The 22,086-nt window shown below is 39.2% G+C and overlaps 1 protein-coding gene across 1 annotated transcript in view; it reads left to right on the top strand.

Moving 5' to 3' along the window:
* Nucleotides 1-19,186, top strand: part of SHQ1 (SHQ1, H/ACA ribonucleoprotein assembly factor) — a 52,870-nt gene extending 33,684 nt beyond the window's left edge. Inside the window, exon 11 of the mRNA XM_009883570.1 lies at nt 18,538-19,186. Coding sequence (XP_009881872.1) covers nt 18,538-19,186 — 649 coding nt within the window. The remainder of the gene's footprint in view (nt 1-18,537) is intronic.
* The last annotated feature ends 2,900 nt before the right edge of the window (nt 19,187-22,086 follow it).

Consider the following 22,086-nt stretch of genomic DNA (forward strand, 5'->3'; position numbering starts at 1 on the left):
GTGTCTGTGACCCCCATAGGAGTTGTGTCCTTTATAGAAGTCAGAGTAGTTTACCCACATACTCTTGCTGTGCTGAGGTTCTGTTGTGTAGCCTGATGTCTTTCTCCAGTGTTGTGTATTCCCCTTTGTGCCAGTCTCTTCACGTTTCTTTTTGTTGTCCACTGTTGTACTTAGGTGCCCTCTGGTAGCTCAGATGCCTGCTGGCCGGAACATGAGTGGTGAGGTGGAGGGCTGAAGGACTTCCTAGGAGTCCGTGCCCGGGCAGGCGGTGAAGTGCATGCTGCATCCCTGCATACGAGAACAATTGAGCCCATGCCAATTTAAAATATTTTTATCTAACATTTAAATACATGTTTTGTTTTAAACATGTACCACTTTAGTATCAGTAAATGTGTATTTTCTGTGCTCCTGAATTGGAGGTGAAGCTGTGAGTGTCCCTGGCAGTTTTCCAGGGGTTCCTACACTTACATAGACACAGTTGCATAGTGGTATACTTCTCAGAGTTTTATGGGTATGAGGAATGCGGGAGAACGAGGTGTTTGATCCCATGTGATTTGTATTATATTTTTCATTATCACTATTTGTCTACTTTTTAACTTACCATCTCACCTTTTATTCATGATCTGTTTTATTACCAAAAAAATACACAATCGTTATTTGTGTTGTGTATTGTAGTAGCTTCAACTTGCGCAGTTGAGGAGATCTGTCTGTTAAGACATGAGCTGTTAAATTGCCTCGGTGTGTCCTGTGGAACAGTGTCTGCAGCTTGATTTTTTTTTTTTAATAGAGGTATATAGGCTGCTTTAATGTATGCGTGCTCTGTAGTCACACCTTCAAGTATAAGTGTATGTGCTCCTCAACCTAAGACAAATATAATCTTGCTAATTTTGGTGACTGTAGGTGTAACGTGCCAGTTCAAGCATGGACTCTTGCTTTAAAGTAAAAACCAGTCTCTGTAGAAGCTGCTGTCTTTACTGGAACTAACCAAATTAAAGCTAAGTCAGATATTCCTAAGCATGTTATATTTGCTTCTCTTGATTTGCAGGTGAGGCATATGCTGAAAGATAGGCTAGCTTCATAGGTCTGTTTTCCTTTTCATCTCTTTGTTATAATCGAAACCTAGTCCTTGTTACAACATAATTACCTAGTCTGAAGCCAGCAGGGAGTTGCTGCTTTATGTGTAGGGTGTGAAGTTCTCTAAATAAATGTAGGATTAATTACATTCACAGCATGTTATTGAGGTGATGAGATTGACTGTGATTGTTCAGCCCTCCTTTTCTTTTCCCCAGGTTTTCTGAATTACTGTTTTAACCAATATAGTGTAACGTGGCCCTGAAGTGTTAAGGCCTGATGTTGCAAAGGCATTAGGGAGCCCAAGTGTCTCAGAAAAATAATAAGATCTGTGACATTTAGGATTTTTACTGCCTGTGTAACGTCAGATCATAAAATGCACAAGCGAGCAAGGAACTCAACCTTCAGCATCATAGTTCCAGTCCAGTGCATTGGTTAAAGTTTGGTAGAGGGAAGATTTCTTTATGTTCATTCTGACCTCTTTCTTGGCTTTAACTAACTTTAAAAATTTATTTTACGAGTCATTATCTCTTTACATTTGCAAAAAAGACCAGGTTTAAATGTATAAGACAGCTTACTAACACTTTTTCAAAGCATACATTTGATAATCAGTCATGCTGATAGTTTGACTACTGTTGTGCCCATTTAAACACACTGTACCACACAATCTTCAAAGCCCTCTCTTCATTTCGTGTAAGTATTTGCATAGCTGTATAGGTCTGTTATTAATTAACATTGTTCTCTCGTCTATAGAGCATCTTATTTATTATCCTTGTATGTTGTTAACATGTAGCAGCTCACCCTTTGCTTGTAGGGCAAAAAGCATTTGAGAACAGGTCGTGTCTTGCAGCCTTCCTGAAAGAATTACCTTAAGCTTTTGCTAGATTTGGTAAAATATTTTGTAACATATAACATCTTTAAGCTTCTGTGGTCAAATATTAGCATCTTTAGATTACTGTAAACAGAATTTTGACATATATTTAAATTGTATGTTAAAATTATTTGTGAAACTGATCCTCTATCTGCAAACTTAGGAAATTTGAGATGGTTATTATTTGCCAAGATCTGGAAAACTTTGAAAAGTGTTTCAAAGTGTTAGAAACTATTTTGATTGTGCCATTTTTGCAGCTGTTTCTTCTTGGCATTTTTGTTTTCTTTGGCAGTTTAGGGTTTTGTAAAGCTCAAAATACTTGAAAAGAGGAAAAAGATCCTTTTGAAAATCTTTTGGTCTTTGCTTTTTGGCTGCTTGTAGGGTTGATATTTATGAAGTTCCTGTTCGCTGTTTGTGGCATTGCCATGTTCCTAGGAATGACTCAACTGTAACATCTGAAACTCAGGACTGTACTTCTAAATGAGGGGTGAATAGAGTAAAGAGTAACTGTTGTTGACTGTGCACCTCTACTATGAAAGTATTAACAGGAGGATTCAGGAACAAAACAATCCTAAAAGGTTTTCAAATGGTGTACTACTAACATGTTACTTTATTAAATTTTTGATCTGTAATGGGAGGAGGAGGGAATGTATGAACAGATAAGAAAAAGCAATCAATGCTTTAAAGCATTCTCAAATGTTAGAGGAATATGCTAATTTTCAGCTGTTAACCTCTTGGATTCAGTAGCCATGATTCAGAAGAACGAAGGCATAAGCAGTAATATATTGTCGATGAAAGTCCTGCTTCTTGGCTCTGTGGGATTCAACTGATTTGTACAGCATGTTTAAAGCACTTCATACAGTTAAGACCTTAGGAAGAATACACTTCGTAGTATTGTATTTTATGTACATTACAGTTTCATGGTCAACTGTACTCTGCTTCAGTTGTAGTTTAGATTTTACTTTACCTTCATTGCTGCCCAAGTTAACCGTAGCTTAGTGAAGGCTGCGGTAATTTCAGGTTTGATAAAAACTCCAGTATTCAAAGTAGGTGGTGCAGAGAAAAGCCAAATTGCTTTCACGTTGCTGCTTTGAAAGCGGTCTTGCCATTAGCATATGCTTTTAGCGTATGTTCTGATGTAGCCAGTTATGTTATTTATCAGGTAGTGTAACAAGCCCATTGCCACCATCGCAAAATCCCTTCTTTTGATCTATTGCATAGTTAGAGGATTGTATTTTTCACTATACTTCTTTAATGGTATTGTCATTGTGGATACACTGAAGCCACTTAATTCCGTGCCCCCGCACCCCCTGCAAAATAAAACAACTTGTTGGATTTTTGAGATTTTCAGTTTGAAGGCTATTCTTTCCTTTGTTGTTTTGACTTAATAAGAGTCATACAGGTACAAGGCATAAACCAAAAAATCTTGGTGCTGCTTATGATCACACCTTTTCCATGAACACAGTAAGAAAGCTGTGTTTTATCTGGTTACATAGGCTTCACCCTTATTGTCCTGCGATGACTTGCTATAGTAGCTCATGACTACAATCCCCAGTCATTGTAATTCCTTCTTAGCAGGCTTTACGTGCTGGCATTACTATTGCTGGCAGCTAGTTCAGCATGCAGCACTACATTTGCTTACTGTTTTGAGTAATCATGCTGCATTAGGTTCGCTTTTCGTTCACTTCTTTAGTGGCCTGTAGTGGCGTATTAACTTTCAGGTGTCCCAGCTGGTTTTCAAGTTTTACCAATAATGGGAGTGGCCACTTCAAATGGTCTGTTTGCAGGCTCTTTGAGGTTCATTTTATGCATTTTTCAGTTTACATACCACCAACTGTAGGAGCTACTAATATGTCAGTGTTCTAGGAAATACTGGAAAATGGAAAATGGAAAAAAACAAAACAAAACCAACAACCCTGGGAAAAGACAGATAGGTTTTTGTTGCTTTACAAAGTTAAGATCATCCATTATTTTCACAGTTTTTGTCTGATTACTGTCCAGTATTTGTCCTTTTAGATAAAAAATTTGGTGACATTAAATGTTATTTATTTAAAGGTAGAAAATGAATTGCACAGGCTGACCCAGATTGGCAATATGTATGTATCTGAACATGCATTTAAATACAATCAAGTATAAGATGGCACATTCACAATAAAAGATTGTAGTTCATAGTTACGAATTGGAGAATATAAGACAGTTGAGGGCAGCAGCTCCAGAAAGGTAGGTTGGGTCATGCTTGAGAACAGTTTGAACCTGAGCACCTATTTATCTCAGAGGAGGTAAGAGGGGGAGTGCAATGTTCAGCTGAAGAAGCAGAGTAGTATCGTTTCGAAGTAAGTGGCATGACCTTAGAATGCATCGTTTGTGAGACTGTGCTGAAATACAGGCTAATTCTAGTGACTAGTCAAAAAGATGTTGAAAAATGGAGATAATTAGGGGGAAAAAATGTTCCATGAACATACGTGTCTGAATGACCTATGTTAGGGTGAGAGACTGAATAAACTCAGTAGTTCATTGGGAAGAATGTTAAAAGTTGATTTGGACTTGTCTGCAAGTATGATGGGACAGAGATTTTGGGTTTTAGCCATTGTGTAGTATAACAAAAAAGAATTACAAATAAAATCCATCTAGTTGAACAGGAAACAGGAAAAAAATCAGACAGCAAGAAGTTTTCACATTTTTCTAGTGAAGAGTAATTAGGAGTTGGCTCATTCTCCCAGGTTTTGGGGTAATTCTGTACTGTCTTATTTGTTTCCATCAAGATAGCACAGCTCTAAAAAAACCCCTTATGATTTGAACACTAGCTATGGGTCTGATGCAGAAAGTGTCTGAGATTCTGTGCAATTTATTATGGTACTAAAACAGCGTTTTCTAGCCTTGCAAGAGGAAATGGTATCATTTTCCTTAGAACTTAGATAAGGGTTTGCCAATTTATCAAAGAGTACGTTGGCTGTTGGTGCCTGAATTTGGTAGAGAACGCAGATTTATTTATTTTCATCCCAAGGCATCTGCTCTTAATCCTTAGATCACAGTTCTTTGATTTAAAAATAGTAACTAATAATTTGCAAGCACATTATTTATATATTTCTCCTCTTTCACTGTTTTGATGCATGTTTTTAATACAGTTTCTTTTTGTTTACTGTCGTCTTGAGCTGCCATGCCTCTCATTAAATGTTGCATCTTATCTAAGGCCTGAGCTGTCACTTCAGTTGTCTGTGGAGCTGTGGGTGCACATAGACCACTTTGTAAATAACAATACCCAAGTAATGTAATATACTGACTTAAGAGGCTTAAAGCAAAACACTGTTTGCCCTGAAGGCTGAAAAAGTTGATATGCAGGTGGATATAATACCAGAAGTTCCCCTTTATATATGGTTTAGCAAGCCCTGTAAAACATGGATTTTTAACAAGGGATTTAATCTCTCCTCCCAGCTGCTAGCTGCAGTTTCCTTTGATGTTTTTCCTCTCCTTTCCTCTGTTGTTTTTTTTTTCTATTTATTCCATCGCTTTTCTATAGCTCATATTCCTTCAGGCTGTGTCTGAATGCACCTTGCTGTGGGTAGAGAAGGCAAAGAAGAAAGCCATTTTTTTCCCCCTGAGGCTACTGCTTTGATTTTCCAAAGTTGTTGGGAGGCAGTTCCTATCTGCCTACAGAAGGGTCAGTGATCTGTGTCATGTCTTTTCAGTCAGCACATCTCAGCTGACTCTCCTTCTGTTTTGACTAGGGGAAGGATGAGCTTGTGTAGCTGTTGCCTTCCTAAGCAGGTGGAGTGTGCAGCTGTGATCAAAGTGGGAAGCCGATCTGCAGGCTGATAACGTCTTCTCGGTTTGTTTCCTACCTTGACAGTAGCTAGCTTGGTCTCTTCCACCTGCCCCTGCCCCTTGCAATGATTGTCCCATAAATCTCAAGGCAGAAGAGAGGTAGAATGAGAGAGAGAGAAAAAAAATTCTGAATGAGGTGATAATTTTAGTCTGTGGCGTAACACCCGCTCCCCGCTGTTCCCTGGGAACTCTTCCTGCGAGAACTGGGCAGTGTGGGTCAGCTACGTGATGCTGCGTGCATGGCCTACAAGTTTCCCTGTCATGATCCGGAAGCCAGATCTGCAGCCAATTCAGTGGGGTGTGGTGGTATTATTATAATTAATTATTATTATTCACAAGAGGCATGATCATGCTCTAGAGCATCTGATATGCAGTGCCCTACAAACACACCGGAGTGTGGGGGGTAGATGGGAGCAGGCTGTTCAGTTTAGGCTCTTGGAAAAATCTGCTTTCCTGCCAGGAATTTGCAAGATGCTCAGATTTGGTGTCTTTTTATGTTTAGATTGTGTGAGTTGAGAATGGACTGTGAGTGGGAAGGCTACAGGTGGTGTTTCTCCTTCAAGTGTTATGGGTGTCAGTTGGAAGGAACTGAGTAGTGTCAGAGTTAAAACTCTGATTGACCTCACTAGGACTTCTGTTTGGTGGATACATTTCATTGTAGAGGGCTAGGATCATGTTGGAGTAATGAGTTTGCAATTGTGCCTTTAAGCTTGTCTGTTGTCATTGTTGTTCTTGTTATTTTTGTAATAATGTGACTTTACTAGCACTAAAATTCAAATCTTCTGCACTGCTTTGTGTGAGTACCTTTCATTCCCATATTGCAATACCAATTGTATAATTTGGAGTGTTAGGAGGGGTATCTCCTAGATGCTGAAGACCAAATTCTAGGTAATGGCAGTTAAGAAATTTGAGAGAGATGGGGCTAATGTAGAAGAATTGTCAGCACTCCATTTCTGTAATGCAGCCAGTACTTAACTGTCACATTATAAAATCTGTGCCTTTCTCTGCATCTGTTTTGTGGTGAGTTATCTATTCATCTTTCATTATTTGTATTTATCATATGTAACTTTGGAAGCTGTGCCATTGTTAAATGTTTGGACTGGCTGCAACTTACTGAAGCTATTTTGGCAACACTGAGCTGCTTCTAAGTTCAGTTAAAGTATTCTTAAAACATATAAATACTGTTCAGTTTCTTTTTGTAGTCCAATATTAATTCTGTTTTCTCTTATGAATATTTTCATAGTATCATCTACATAAGTAAGCTGTACTTGATTTCTTTTATAATCCATGATATGTTTGGTTTCAACTTATCAAAAAGACCAAGTAATGAAAGTAAGATGTTATATTGGAAAGCTTAATCTATTTTTAAAATATTTATAAATGTGAAGTTCAGCTCATGCAGTATTTAGATTCATTATGAAAGCAGCACTGTGGAATTCCAGAATAAATATGGAGGAAAAGTCACTTGAAATATTCAGACTTATTAACATAAAAGCAGTCACTTAAATTGAAACGATGGTGCTGTGTTTTATATTTGATTTATGGTTAACAAACTGTAATACTTTAAGCTATGTAGATAGCAGTTCATGTTTACAAGACTGCAAGTTGGATTGCAGTGTAAGTACATCTTAGTTTCTCTTAGTTCTGAAACTCTCTTAGTTTCAGAATTCATGTCATGCCCTTTAAAAGCCGGAATTTCAAGATGAAAGCATTTTATGTTCCCCTTAAACCCACTGGATTCTTCCACATCAGCCATTGTTATAGGGTGCAGGACTGCTTTCTGTCACCTGAAGATAAGTGGTGGGTTTCTCTTGTCAAAAGTGTTCTCTTTATGCTGGATTTCTGCTCTTCTAATCCTGTCAGTTTAAAGTGGTGGCATCTTGCTTATGGTGAGATGTATTTTCCAGACTACTTTTTGAACCCAGTGCTCCCTTTTTGTAGTGTGGTTTTCCTACATTTAAGATAAAGATTTGGTGAACGGTGAACACTTTTCCAGTTTCCACTTTGTCTGATGTCTACAAGGGAGGGAGGAAAAAAAAGATTCTGTAAACTTCCTACAAACCCAACCCTTGTGCCCTAAACTCTTCACCGCATCCTTTGACACCTCCACCAGGCAAGAGAGAGCATGTGATATGCTGGTTGGTATATGCATGCTGTGGTCTCCTACCAAGCAAATACACCATAGCAGTGTTCTGTCGGCCTCTTCTTGTGAGGGTCATTATTTTTTATCTACGTCTGCTTATTTTCATGAAATATGTAGGAATTTAAAGATCTGTTTTAACCTCTAGTTGCTCCTAAATTTGATTGAAGTTGCCTGGTATTTCCAAGAGTTGTTAGGAAATAATTAACAGTAAGTATAGACATGGACAGTATAGCTGTGTAAACCTAAGTTATTTAGGCTAAAAATCAGAATCCATTCTCTTGAGAAATGGAAAGAATGAATTCGTACCTGCAGTTGCATAAAATATCTTGAACAGACTGAGCACATTTTATTTTAGCAGCTGGTTTTTCATAAGGAGGTGTAGAAATTAAGCAGTCTTTAGTGTTGCATTGTGGAGATGGTTTGTTTCTTTCCTGTGAAGCCAGTGGTTAATCTAGGACTAAATCATGTGAACAAATGTTGCATCATTTCTATTGTGTTTATACTCATCTGTCTTTCTTTTGCTGCGGATAACGTAGAAGATTAGTTAAAGTTTAAGTCAATTTTTACCTGAGTCCTGAAGAAAACGGTCCTGTTTCTTCTTCACTAACAAATTAAACTCAGCTTTGTTCTTATATTATCTTCCGTAGTCATTGATCAGAGCTAATGAGATTTTAATGGAGTTATTTATTTGTTTTGCCTCTTACTATAAAAATGTGCAATAAACTAAGCACATGAAACTGTTGAAATGTTTTGTTTGTGTTTATCTCACTGGGTGTTAATTGTACTACCTATTCTGTGATTCTTTCAGATCTCGTAAGCCGGGTAGGGTTATGATGAGCTAACCAGCTAGTAAAGGCTGGAAAGTGATTTAGTAAATGTTGCATATTCATCTTTCTGTTTAACTGATACAATATGGAATTCTGTGGATAAAGGTGCCGTTTTTTTAAAAAAGATGTAAAATAGATTTTGGACTTTTCTGTTTATTAGGAACCTATGGTATTTTCTGTGCGTCGTGCAAGTGTAAAAGAATATTGTCTGTGTTCTTCTGAATGAGTGCCTTTTGTCTCCACGAAAGGGTTGCCCTGTGGTTCAGATACTGTGTGTATTTTCTTTTTCACTTCATGCCTTAAATTTCATGGTAGTGTTTGGTAAGTTTTAGCCATGTTTCACTGTATAGAATAGTTGTGTTCCCAGAGCTGGATGAAATAAAATCTGTGTGGTTTCCCCAAGCTTGTGCAGAATTGCGGTAAAGGTGTGTATAAGGTACTTTGCAATAAAACCAGTGTAAAGTTTGGTTCGTTGTCATAGTCTGTGAAAAAATTAGCATGTGCAGATGTGCAAAGTAGTTGTTGCTATCTGTTAACATTTACCAAGACTATGGGCTTTCTGCTATGAATTTCTTTCAGAGCTTAATTTGGAGTAATTTTGTTCACTGATTCTGAGCTTGCTTTTTCAAAACTATTTCACTATGGTTGAAGGTCATTGATGACTGTATAACTTGAAGCACTCATTAGGAATAACCTTGAAAGTGAAATAAAAAATGATGAAATATGGCATCTCATATAAAACACATGCTAAAAGGTGTAATTGAGTCTTAGTCTCTTATCTCCAGGCAGATTCTCAGGCTCATGTTCTTTTGTAACCTGTGACTTTTAAAAGGGTAGTTTTGGCAAATGGATGGTGCATTTAGTGTGATGAGTTTCTTATTATTGCAGCTACATGTGAAATTTTAAGGATTCTTTTCCTAAAGTGGAGGAATTTTTTGTTATCTAATCTCATTGTTTGACCGTTTGTGCTTTTTTGTGCATGTTGACTTTAAAGGTTTCTACATTAATGAAGTCTGTTTTTTCATTCAACGCCATCATCGTTATTGCTTCTATGTTTTACCAGTCTGGGTTGATCAAACCTAGGCTCTTGTGTCTTGAATATTTTATTAAAAACAAATTGTCTTTCAATTCTGTGTCATAAGAATTACATCATTGTATTATTTTTTTACTTTCTAGCTGTTTGAAATCGTATGTCAAGTGTGGAGGGATGTTTGACTTTGTTAGTTGCCTTTCTGAACGAAGCATGCTACTGTTGGTCTAAAGCCCCGGAGTTTAAGATATGTTAGTGTAGTCCAAGAGTATGAGGTCTCTCTGGCACTTTATCCTCCACCCCTGGGTGTCAGAATATGCTGTTCCAGTGGAACACCGCCAGTGTCCAGGATGAGCTCAATTATCAGCTTTAAGAGACTTTTGTCAAAGGTCACCAGTTTGGTTGCTCAAGCAGGACTAGATAGAAGCTGACATCTGAATTTTAGATTGAAGAACCATCTATTTTCTTCTCAAGTATATATAATAATAGTTGGGTGCTTTGTCGGCTGTGTCATTCTTGTATGAGCTTACTTTCTTATCTTTTGATACCATGTTTGACTGTAACTTGTTGAGTCTTCTGCTTCAAGGGAGCTTAAGCAGTAGACTTAGTGCCATAGGGATATTAATTTTCATCAAGATCATGACAGAGCTCCTGTGGGAAGTTAATGTTGGCATTATCAAGGGACTGAACATCGAACAATGTCTCTTCATACTCCTTGTTTCTGGACAGATAAGGCTTGGGCTGGAAGACAGTGATGGATGAAGTCCAGCAGGAACCACTCTGGGCAGGGGAAAAATAAGATGATCTGAAGGGTCTGGAGAGTCTGGCTCTTTTGCAGGTGCCCTTTTGTTCACCAGTGACAGTCCATGCAGGAACATCAGTTACGTCCTATTGCAGCCTGTCCTCAACCAGTCTTGTGGCAAGGCAGAAGATTTCATTATCCCTAATAGTTTAACTGACATTTCAATGTCTTGCAGATACTAAATTTACACATTCTCTATACCTGAACGGCTGAGGCTCTACTTTGGGATAATATCTGGTGATCTCTGAGATATATTAACTCTAGAATTGTCTTAATATTTACGATGCCTCCGGCTAAAAGAATAATTGTGGGAAATTGTAAGCAATGCTGCCAGGTATGTAATTTTGAACATGTTTAAAGTGGTTATGGTCTTGGCTGTTTGTATTGCTTGTTATCTTATCTCTTTTATCTAAGAAAGAGGGTATCTCTTAAACTTTCTCTCGTAAGTTTGAGCTTTGCCAGGCCTTGTTGAGAAAGGTACTTTAAATATAGACTGACACTTTCTCCTTAAACTTGGTAGCTTCTCATACAGTAAATGTATAAAATTAAGGCAGTTGGGAACACCTTGTGATCCAGCAGACAGAAAACCTTTTGCTTAATGCAGCGGCTTTACTGTTAGATGGATCCTATGTGTCCAGAGTTCCTGTTGAGTGGAGATAAGTTAAATAACTGCCTTTTTTATATTTGTCAGCCCCACTGCCTGGCACAGCATGCTGCTAGTTTGTATTTGAATGCATCTCAAGGAATTGCAGGCCTACCAGGGGATGGCTGCTTGGCAATGAGACAGGCTCATTTTCAGATTTGGTGGAACCTATGACACTGCAAAGGCACGTCTGCGCTTGAAGTATCTACTGTTTCTTTGAGACTTGTTTATCTTGCCTGTAAGGCTTAAAGATAATTAATGTAAAGTGTTTTACAATTAAATTAGGGCTCGTCAGCCTTGTACAGCCAAGTTAGGGCATTGCTAGCACAGAGGACTGATTCCCATTGTAACACAGCGAATAGGCCCTAACCACATTTGAACAGCATAATATAACAAGAGTTTAGTTGGTTCCAAGATGAGTTAGTTTCCAGCTTGGTTCCAAGACCAGTTACAGCACATTCAAACACCAGGCTGGTAACCAAAGCTGTTGTCAATGGTTTTGATATATGGGTTCCCATGCTTTGTTGCTTCTGTGTTGTGCTTGGGCAAGAGTAGCTCAATCTGCCTGGACAGCACTTGTGCACTGTACGGTGACTTGGTTGTGATTGAGCAGGGGTAGATAATAAGAACATTCTGTTGCCGTATAGTTGTGTTTTGCCACATCTTACACCTAGTTTGTGCTATGTACTCCAGAAAAGTACATGTTTGTATACATCTGTGAAATGCAAAACCAAACTTAGGAGGCAGTAGAAATAATCCTTCTATTGTTTACAAAAACAAAAGCAAGCTAGAGCTTGTGCCTGTACAAGAAAAGTCCCTTTCCATTCCACAGTGAAATGTTACTGACTCCTGCTCGGAAAGGCTGTGCTGCCAGTGTGACTGTTTGCAAACATGGGAATAAATACTCTGGACAGTGTTTTAGATATGTAACTCCTGTGCCATGATAGAGTATGCAATGCTGCCCATCATACAGAATGAGGAGCAGAATGCTGATTTTCGTATTTTCAAGTTCTCTTTGAGTTGTTTGTTTGTTTGTGTTTTGTTGTTTCTTTTTTGTTTTAACATAACTGCTAAAGCAAGACAATTGGATATAAGGCAAGTACCAGGCAGATGGAAAGGTCTGGCCCGTTAACACTTTTTAAACCTTTTCCTTTTGTAGCGCTCTTTCTGACTGGTGGACATTTTATAGCATCTCAGAATGGTTTAGGTTGGAAGGGACCTTAAAGATCATCTAGTTCCACCCCCCTGCCCTGGGCAGGGACACCTCCCGCTAGACCACGTTGCTCCAAGCCCCGTCCAACCTGGCCTTGAACACCTCCAGGGATGGGGCAGCCACAGCTTCTCAGGGCAACCTGTTCCAGTGTCTCACCACCCTCAGAGTGAAGAATTTGTTCCTAATATCTAATCTAAATCTCCCTTCTTCCAGTTTAAAGCCATTCCCCCTCATCCTATCACTACATGCCCCTGTAAAAAGTGCTTCCCCAGCTCTCCTGTAGGCCCTTTAGGGACTGGAAGGCCACACTAAGGTCTCCCCGAAGCCTTCTCCTCTTCAGGCTGAACAATCCCAGCTCTCTCAGCCTGTCTTCATAGGAGAGGTGCTCCAGCCCTCACAAAAAATTATAGCAAAAAAACCCCCAGCCCAACAACAAAGCATAATTAGTTATTTTTATTTTAAGTTTTCGGAAAAATTAGAGGATTTTGTGGCTGGATGTATCCCCCCAAGTTCTGCATTTATTTTTTTACTTTCTGTGGCTAGGTTGACTTCTCTCTTTCCTTCCAGCTTATGTTAAATCTTCCTTGGAAACAATCAAATCCCTAATGTATGTCTTCTATGAGATCTTCTTCTAGTAGCTTCATGTTCTGAAGCTAACAGCTATCTTTATTCATCAGATTCTAGTGCCCTTTTTACTCCTTGGAACAGAAGGTATAACTGGAGCTCACAGGAGCATTAGTCTGTAACTGGAGTTGTGTCCTGCTTCCCTCCCACCCCGGCTGCTACTTGTGTCTCAGCACTGCAGTTGGTCTTTATCCCCATTGCTTCTTCTCATGCTGCCACAGGTGGGCTTTGCTGTAAACCTGTAGTGATTCACTTTCCTGTTGCCATAATCCTTTTTTTTTCCCCCTCTTTTTATCCATCTCTTGTTCATTTGTGAAATCTCCTTTGATTCTTTGTCCTTTTCACCCCAGTTTTACTCTCTTATAATCTGAGACCAGTGGAAAAAGATTTTTTTCTTCTTCTAGAGCATGGAGAAACTCTCCTGCTGCCTAGACAAGGTACAGTAGTTCTGTCTTGAAATTTTAATTCCAGACTGCATGGACAAGACCTGAGATGCCTCTGTTGTTATCTGTTCCTCAAAGCTATACATTAAACAAAACATGCATCTGATCAGTTTAACTTGTAATTAAACATTTTCCTTAAACAACTGACATCTTGATAACTAATAATTATCATGTGTAGCACCTTTAAAGCCTATTATGCATGTTTATGTAAGAACACTATTACCATAATAATAAGATATCATTACTGCAAATGTGCATACTGAATGAGCATGTCTTAAAGTAATCATGCGATTCCATTAATCATACTTGAAAAATTAAATTATTTGCTGTCTAATCTCTAAAACACTACTCAAGATTCTGGAAACAGCAGGACCTGCTTACTACAAGTCTCTAATACATGGTATCTCATTTCTGGTGTCTCAGTTTTGTTTCCTGAATTGTTGCTTATCTTTCAGCTAGGGAAATCATTAGCTCAGAGACCCACGCTCTCCCATTGAAAGCATTTCCATGCTCTGATTTTTATTCTGTTTGCCTTGTTTTTTGTCCAGGGAGTGCTGCCGCCTTTTTCTTAAGGCTGATGTGAAATGCACTCCTGAAACTCAGTTCTCCTTGAAATTAGATAATTGCCTTAAACAAGATGGACTGATAGCTAATTGTAATTCTGTTAGTCCCTTACACAGGGGGAGGAAAAAAACACCCAGCTGTTCTTTGAGTGTTCCTTTTTCTTTTTTTCTTTTAATAGAAGATTGGAAAGTTGGGGAGTGGAGTTTTCTGCTTTTACATATAAATTTGTCAAGAGCGTGACAGTTTGAATTTGTTTCTCATATTGAAATGTCAAGCTGTGTAGACTGTCCTTTTTTTTTTTTTTTTCCCCCTGGAAGACACTTGGTGGCCAGAGTGAAAGCTGTGAGGAAACACTTAGCCTACTAAGAAATCTAAGTAACTGAAAAGAGACTTTTTCATGCTGTTTAAATCAAACTCCTGATATGGCTAACAGCTGAAAAAAAAAAAAAGGTGAAATAGTCTTGTAGGTTTTTTTAGTGATTTATTAGAACATTCCTATTGTGGTTGGCTTAACGTGATCTTTGGGGCATTGATGGTGCAAAGAGAAAGGTTGTGCAGGTCTGCGTGAAGTCCGCACCCCTTCGCTTTTCCTGAAATGTGCTGGTTGGTGGTTCATGGCCTGTGTCCTTGTGCAAGGTGTTGGCCATCACACTGCTCCACGAGACCGCTACGTGAGAGTGGTGAAGGAAGGCAGTTGTAGAGGTTAAGAGGATAGATAGATTTGTTGGCCTTTTGCAGGCATTTACTCATCCAAGCAGAGTATCCATTTGTGCTGTTATTGTTAGAGGGGAAGAGCAGGCTGTTTAATCAACAGCTTTTTTTCCTGTAATCCTTTATAGAGATAAAAAGCGTGTCCTCTCTTGGTAGTTATATGAAAACTTTTGGGAAAAAGGACTAAATGTGAAACTTGAAGCCACAGTTGTTTTATGAAATCAGTTATTGTCATTATTTTGTAGTGTGTTTTGATCGCTCGGAATTAACCCAAGGTTTTCAGACTAAGAATGCTACAGTTGTCCAGTAGGACAGGTGTTTATCTGTAGTTCTTAGGCACCGGGCTTTTCATTCACTCTCTTTGAAGTCATTGATAAGAATGTATTTGTGTATAGAGTGACCAAGCACTTGCTGCTTTAGAGAGGCCATTCTTTTATCTGTCAGTAGTACCACATCTAATTTAGTAACAATGTGTGTTGAGTCACATTAGTGTATCACTGTGTGTTTTCTTCCTTAACACTTGGCATTAAGTAATCTGGAGAGTAGTGAAGTGTTTATTAATGCCACAAAGTACATGGTGCCATACATCTTCTTAATACTTGATTCAGTTATTTGACATGTTTCTGTATTTGAGGTGTTAACTGCGCTATAAGAGAGCAGTAAAAGAGGAGAGGAAGCAAACTTCCAGCTCTTCCAGGAGTGAGTCGATAGGATCCCCTAGGAAATTGCCCTCAGGGACAAGAGAACAGAACAGAGCTGGCAGATCTTTAAGGATGCTTTCCATAAAGTGTGAGGGCTCTCCATCCCCCAGGTGTGAAAAATCGGGAAAGGAAGGCAAGACACTGGCATGGGTGAGTTGAGACCTGCTGGTCAAACTAAAGGGCAAGAAAGAAATGCACAGACAGTGGGAGCAGGGACAGGTATGCTGGGAAGAGTATAGGGACAGTGCCTGGTTGTGTAGGAACGGGGTCAGGAAGGCCAAGGCACGGCTGGACCTGACCTTGGCAAGGGACACACAGAATAATAAGGGCTTCTACAGATACGTCAGCCAGAAAAGGAAGGTCAAAGAAAGTGTACTCCCCCGATGATCAAGACTGGCAAACTAGTAACAATAGATGAGGAGAAGGCTTAGGTACTCAACAACTGTTTTGCCTCAGTCTTACAATGAGGGTTTTACAATGAGCGTGGTGAAACACTGTCCCAGGTTGCCCAGAGAAGCTGTGGATGCCCCATCCCTGAAAACAACCAAGGTCAGGTTGGACGGGGCTCTGAGCGGCCTGATTTAGTTGAAGGTGTCCCTGCTCATGGCAGGGGGCTTGGACTATAGATGGCCTTTAAAGGTCCCTTCCAACCCAAACTAATCTATGATTTTAAGGGAGTGATTTCAAAGACTATCTAGCAGAAAAATATGCATGAAAAATTAGAACAGCAGAAATAGGGAAAAGGCAAAATATACCTATAGGATTGGGAAACAAAGTGACAGACATGATGGAACAGTTGTGAGGGCAAACAGTTGTGAGGACAATTTCAAAATTGATTTTCTGTTTATAAGGGCGATAGTGAAACAGGTAGGTGAGACTGAGGCAACTGGAGCTGAAGATGTATCACCAGAGGAAATTGTTGTGCTTATAGTTAGTTGCTCATGGCTGTCAATGAAATTAAAAGGAATTACATATCAAATGGGTACAAAACAGTGTTCTCTGTCACAATGCACATTTACCTTTTGGAGCTCATTGTATTCTTGTGGACAGTCAGGCAATAGGACAGGAAAAAGGATTATACCGTCATGTTATTAACAACTCTTAAAGGGGAAGGGGACACATGCACACGCATACATGCCTGTAGTTAGAAGGAAGGAAAGAGACTGTTTCAAAAGCAAAGCAAAATACTTTCTGAAAGGGTTATAAACTCTTGTGACTCTGGGTATAAACCAGCTTCTCACCAGTGTGTTCAGGAAACAGATCCCCCTGCAAGGTAGTTATTCTGTTACCACCTACCTGCAAGGCTTCATGAACCTTTTTGTCTATCACTTGGCTTCTTTTTCATACTTTTTCCCTACGGAGCAGGGAGACTGCTTTCTTTGTTCCCAATTAGGTTGTCAATTTCTCAAATCCTCCATAACTTTTCAAGAAAAATTCAAGTTCTTGACAAAAATAAAATGGAAATACATCACAAAAAGAAAAAATTAGAGTAGTGTAAAGTAAGCAGCTTTTTTAAAATTTGGTACTCGAGTTTGTATTGGAGACCTCTAGGATAATGTTGTGACTTAATTCTTAGCTTTACATTTAAAAATCCTAGAAATACAAATTGTTCTCTGTTGCTTCAGTTACTTCTGGGAAACACTTCTTATTTTTCTAGTCTATGGGTTGAACTAAGGAAGTTTAATATGTTTTATTCCAAGTTCAGCTTTTAAATGTTGCACTGTCTCTAAAATGTGTAAGAAGCTGCAATGAATTTCCCTTCCCCCACTTTTAAATACAATTCCTTTAGGAGCAAAAAAAAAATTGAAGCGTCTGTGTTATACTGAGTAATTATGCCCCCTGGGAAATAGAATATAAAGATCTTTAAAATCATTCAACTGAGAGAACAAGCACTTTAACTTTTGCCTCGCAGGAGTCATGTATTACATTATCAGCTACTTGCTCCAGTGTCAGTGTGTCATGCCTTGCAGGTTAGCAGGTTTGGCAGAGGAAATGAAACCCAGTCAGTTACTGGAGGATTTATAGTAGACCTGCTGTTGCAGGAAGCGGTGAAAAGTTGATTGATAGTCTGAGGCAAAACTCTACAACAAGAAACAGGATGTATGTTTGTTATTTTATACCCAGTTTCCCCTCTGCTTGCCCCCTCCCCTTCCATTTCAAGGCACTTTTTTACTTTTTGTTCTCTCTGTTTATAAATCCATGATGCACTTTTCTGGTAAAGCATGTGCTGACTTCAAAACACTTGAGGGAATGGATATGGCTGTACCAAAGTTTTGAAGCTGACGTAGCATGCCTGCTTTATTAGAGGCGTTTTAAATGTCGCACTGTCACTGTAAAATGTTTAAGAAGCTGCATTGAATTTCCCTTCCCCCATTTTTAAATACAATTCCTTTAGAAGCAAAAAAAATAATTGAGTCTATGGTAATGACATGTCTAATGTTAATTGAAGCGTCTAAAAGGTCCTGATACTTTTGTTGAGTTATATTTCAGCGGAGTTATAAGCGAAAGGTAAAGCACATTTGCAGACAGAGTATTGAACATCTCCTGCTGTCATGGGTGCATAAAGCTACTGGCTGTGAAAGAAAGAGAATATATCACTGAGGTGGACCTGATCAGCTATGCTCTATCAGTTCATCTGCATTTAACAGACATATCTGAAAGGGTAGTGAAACAAAATTATTTTGCTGCATATGAGCTTAATCCAGGAAGCCACATACCGCAGAGCTCACTACTAGAGCCAGCAATCCTGAAAAAGGTTTGTTCTGAAATTCAGTTTCCCTTACTGGGCACTGCTGAAACATCAAAGTAGCAGTGTCTTTTCTGGAAGTGTCACCAAAGACTTTCAGTGAGATATGGTCTAGCCTTGTGGGAAAAGTTACCCAAAACAATTGTAATTATGAATACTTTTGATTATTTTTTTTTCTGCAGCATCTACTTTTACAGTTATTATTGAAGAAGAAGGTTGTTGGCAAACCAGGCGAATAGTAGAAATGTTTAAGATTAGTGTTCTTGTTATCAAATGGGAAAGCTCTGTCTGTAAAGTTAAATAATAGAACTTGTTCTTTGTTAAAGGTCAAAAAAGTTGGCTGCACTCTCTGAATCTTTGCAGAAAACCACGCTCACGAAGTCCCACATAGGGTTTGAACTAGAAGAGCTGGAAGCAGCAGCAGTGCTGGTACAAGAGGAAGAGCGCATGTTAAATGCTGCTGGCACAGTTTCCAAGCAACAGCTGCCTTCCTCTGAGTCGGAGACAAGTGAGTCTGAAGAATCAAGCAGTACTTCATCATCTGAGACAGAAGGCTCTGATTCAGACGAGCGAGAGTCCTCAACCAGTGAAGATGGGAAAATAAATTCTTTACAAGGCACGCTTCAAGAGGAGAGGACAGCTCCACTTATTGACTGTAATGGATTAAGGCAGGGCACAAACACTTCGACGTTTGAGGTTAGTGATGAAAAACCAAAGGTTTCTTTGCAATCTACGTCTGTTCCTGGAAAATTGATAGAAGAATTAGAAAAGCAAATGCACACTGCAATTAGACTTTCAGAACAGCCTGAAGGATTGGCTACTGCGAGCTGCGTTTTACAGGAGCAAGAAGACAACCGTGTATCTGAACCTGACAGATTTTCAAAAGATACTACTGGGAAGGGAAATTTCTTGGAGGTGTCTTCAAAGACAAACCCGTTGCTTTTTATTTGCAGCACAAATGAAGATGAAGACTAAAGGACCGTGTTAGAACACAGTGTGACCCACTAGCAACCCAGCTCATTGCTATAATGAGATGTTCCCAAGGCTGTCCAGAGCTGCAGAAAGAAGTTGATATTTTTCTTCTTTGTTGTGTTGACAGTTTGGAGGACAAGACAGCTTTGTAAAGAATTGATAGGACTTTATGATAGAGACCCTCGTAGTTAGATTTTTATTTTTCTTCTCTGATTCAACAGAGTCTCGGATTTGATCTCTCCATGCGTGAACGTGTATGCTTATTCAGTAGTAGAATGATGTCCTAATCGAATACAACTGAAATAAGTTGTAGCATCATTTTAGTTATCTTTAGCTGTTGGGATTTACTTGAAAAATAGACTCATTATGTTTGTATAAACTTCTTTATGAGAATGTGCTGCATTTTTTCAATTTTAAAATGCTTTATAGCTAACCACTTCAAAAAATAATGGTCATAACTTTAGTAGTCTAAATAGTGATGACAAATTATTTCAAAATATTATAAATATTTTCAATTTTTTGTACAAAATAAAGGAAATTTCTTTATTATCGGTGCAAGATAGAAGGGTGTTAGCTTGTATTTCTACAAGATAGAAGGGTTATTTCTGCAGTTCTTAGGTAAGTTATTTCAATAGTTTTGCCATGTATTTATTCTTTTGTGCTGTTTTTGAAATGCTTCCACATGTGGCAGTTTTGCCATGTATTTATTCTTTGAAATAAGAAAGCTGTTTTTGAAATGCTTCCACATGTGGACACTGCTGTTGCTTTTTAAAGGACAGAAATCCTAATTATTTCTTATTTCTTTCTGTATATACTCCTAATATCACCACAGTAATGTTAACGAAAATGAAGAAATAACATGGTATATCAGTCTGGAGTATAGGACCGAAAGCAAACCTGTGCTGTCTTGACCTGGCTTTGTTGTTAGTCATCACGTAGCTTTGGCCAACTCATTTGCTCCTTTTTGTCTTTATAACATTAAAATAATCCAATCAGTCAATGTCTTTTGTGCTAATTGCTGTTAACTGTAGATAGGTTCTTGAAATCAGGTGGCTACTGCAGGTTATATGCTGCCCTTCAATCTCTACGAAAGGATTTGGGAGGGAGGCAGGATGGGACAAGGACCACCAGGTTTGGTTCAGTCTGACGGAACCGGAGCGCCTCATTCATGCCTCTGGTGGAGCAAGCCATGATTGCTTTTCAACCTTTCTACTATTAAAAAGTGTGCAAAAATCCTAAGCTTAAAGACTTATTCTTCACCAATGCTACACCCTGCTGGAAAGCAGCAGGCTAGCTCTGTTCCTGGGCTGACTCCTGTTCAGTAAGAACTGCAGCCCTGATCTGCCAAGATTTTTTATGTTCTTAAATACCTACCGGTCGCTTAATCAGTCTCTGTGTTCGGTTCCCCAGGGGAGGAACCTTTCCCATCTTACATGTCAGTGAGCACTTACTCTTCTAAATGCTAGCAATAAAATCTACACTGTAGCTGCAATTATGCAGCATATGTCTGAGAGAGGGAAAAAATGCGTTTAAGGAAGAAAAAAAAAAAAAGTAACCCTCCTCCCACTCTCCCCAAATTACAGGTATGATCTCTGAAACTTCCTTCAGCTGAACAGGGGCTGGAGAAAGCTAAATTAGTACGAGTTAGGAAACACACATTGTGAAAATTGATAGGTATTTGTAATATCCTATGTCTTCAGCTCACTCTCTTTTTTCTTTTTTCTTTTTCTTTTTCTTTTTTTCTCTTCTCCATTCTCCCATTTTGTGGCAGACTGTTGAGGAGAATGTTCCTCTTCTTCCAACAGACCTGCTGACTTTCGGGGGCTGGCGCCTCGTCTGGAGTGAGGGTAACATCTTCGGTTGATCCCTTTATTATTTCCTCTGTGTGCCTAAAAGCATAATTTATGCCATTTGTGAGCCTTTTCCATCGTGTCTGTTTGAATCCAGTTTGGGTGTAAATATCCGTAGTGTCCATACGATGTGATGCCACAGTAAATGCCAGGTGAGAACATGCCGTGCATACAGATGTTAACTCTCATAACTTGGATGTCATTGATGTCCTTCCCTTTGAGACCCTGCATAGTTGAGCTCTGTTTCTGCCTCTGAAAACATACTGGTGCCTGCTCACGTTGTGCAGGTCTGCACCGTGCTGTCTTTCCTTCTGCGTCTGCCCTGCTGTTCCTCTGCTCCTGCGGAAACGCGCTGTGCTGTGGGGTACCATGAGGCCCATTCCCCGGTTTCTTCTCCTTTTTGTCTGATGCTGATGTTCACCATTGCCTTTTTGCAAAACTCTGTGTTGAGTGGTTGTAGAGCTGATAATGAATGTTGATTTATATATTGATTGAGAGCAATTTTATGTGACCTTTGTAGTGGTGGGAGGTTTTTCCATATTGGGTGATCAGAATTTCACGTGTGGGTGCATTATCCAGCACATCCAGAGCACTCAGGATGAGCAGTGTCTGTATGAAAGAGAAGCCTTGCTTCTCTAAAAAGAACATACAAAGACATTTATAAAAGAAAAGTGGAGCTAAAAGAAAAGCAGAACCTTGTTTAGCCAAAACTGAGGCTTGCTGAATCCGTGAACGACAAATGCTTGGGAAACAAGAAAAAGCCCTGACCCCTCAATCCCAAACATTGCTGCGGGTTCTGAAAGAAGTGAGTGAACTCCAGTAAGGAGTCAAACATATGCAGAGGAGCTATTTGGATGAATCCACAGGACTTGTTCTCATGCAGGTTTTCCAGGCTGGAAATCGGTTGATGCAGGAGGAACTCCATACATGTGTAGTGTGCTCTGCTGGTTTTAAAATTCTCCTTCTTTCTAGAGTTCCTCCCCACCCCATCCACCCAAGCATGTTTGTAGCACAGCCAATACTTTGTTTTAAGGCATTTGTTGCTCATCATTG

This window comes from Charadrius vociferus, unplaced genomic scaffold, assembly GCF_000708025.1.
Source record: "Charadrius vociferus isolate BGI_N301 unplaced genomic scaffold, ASM70802v2 scaffold324, whole genome shotgun sequence".
Taxonomy (NCBI): Eukaryota; Metazoa; Chordata; class Aves; order Charadriiformes; family Charadriidae; genus Charadrius; species Charadrius vociferus.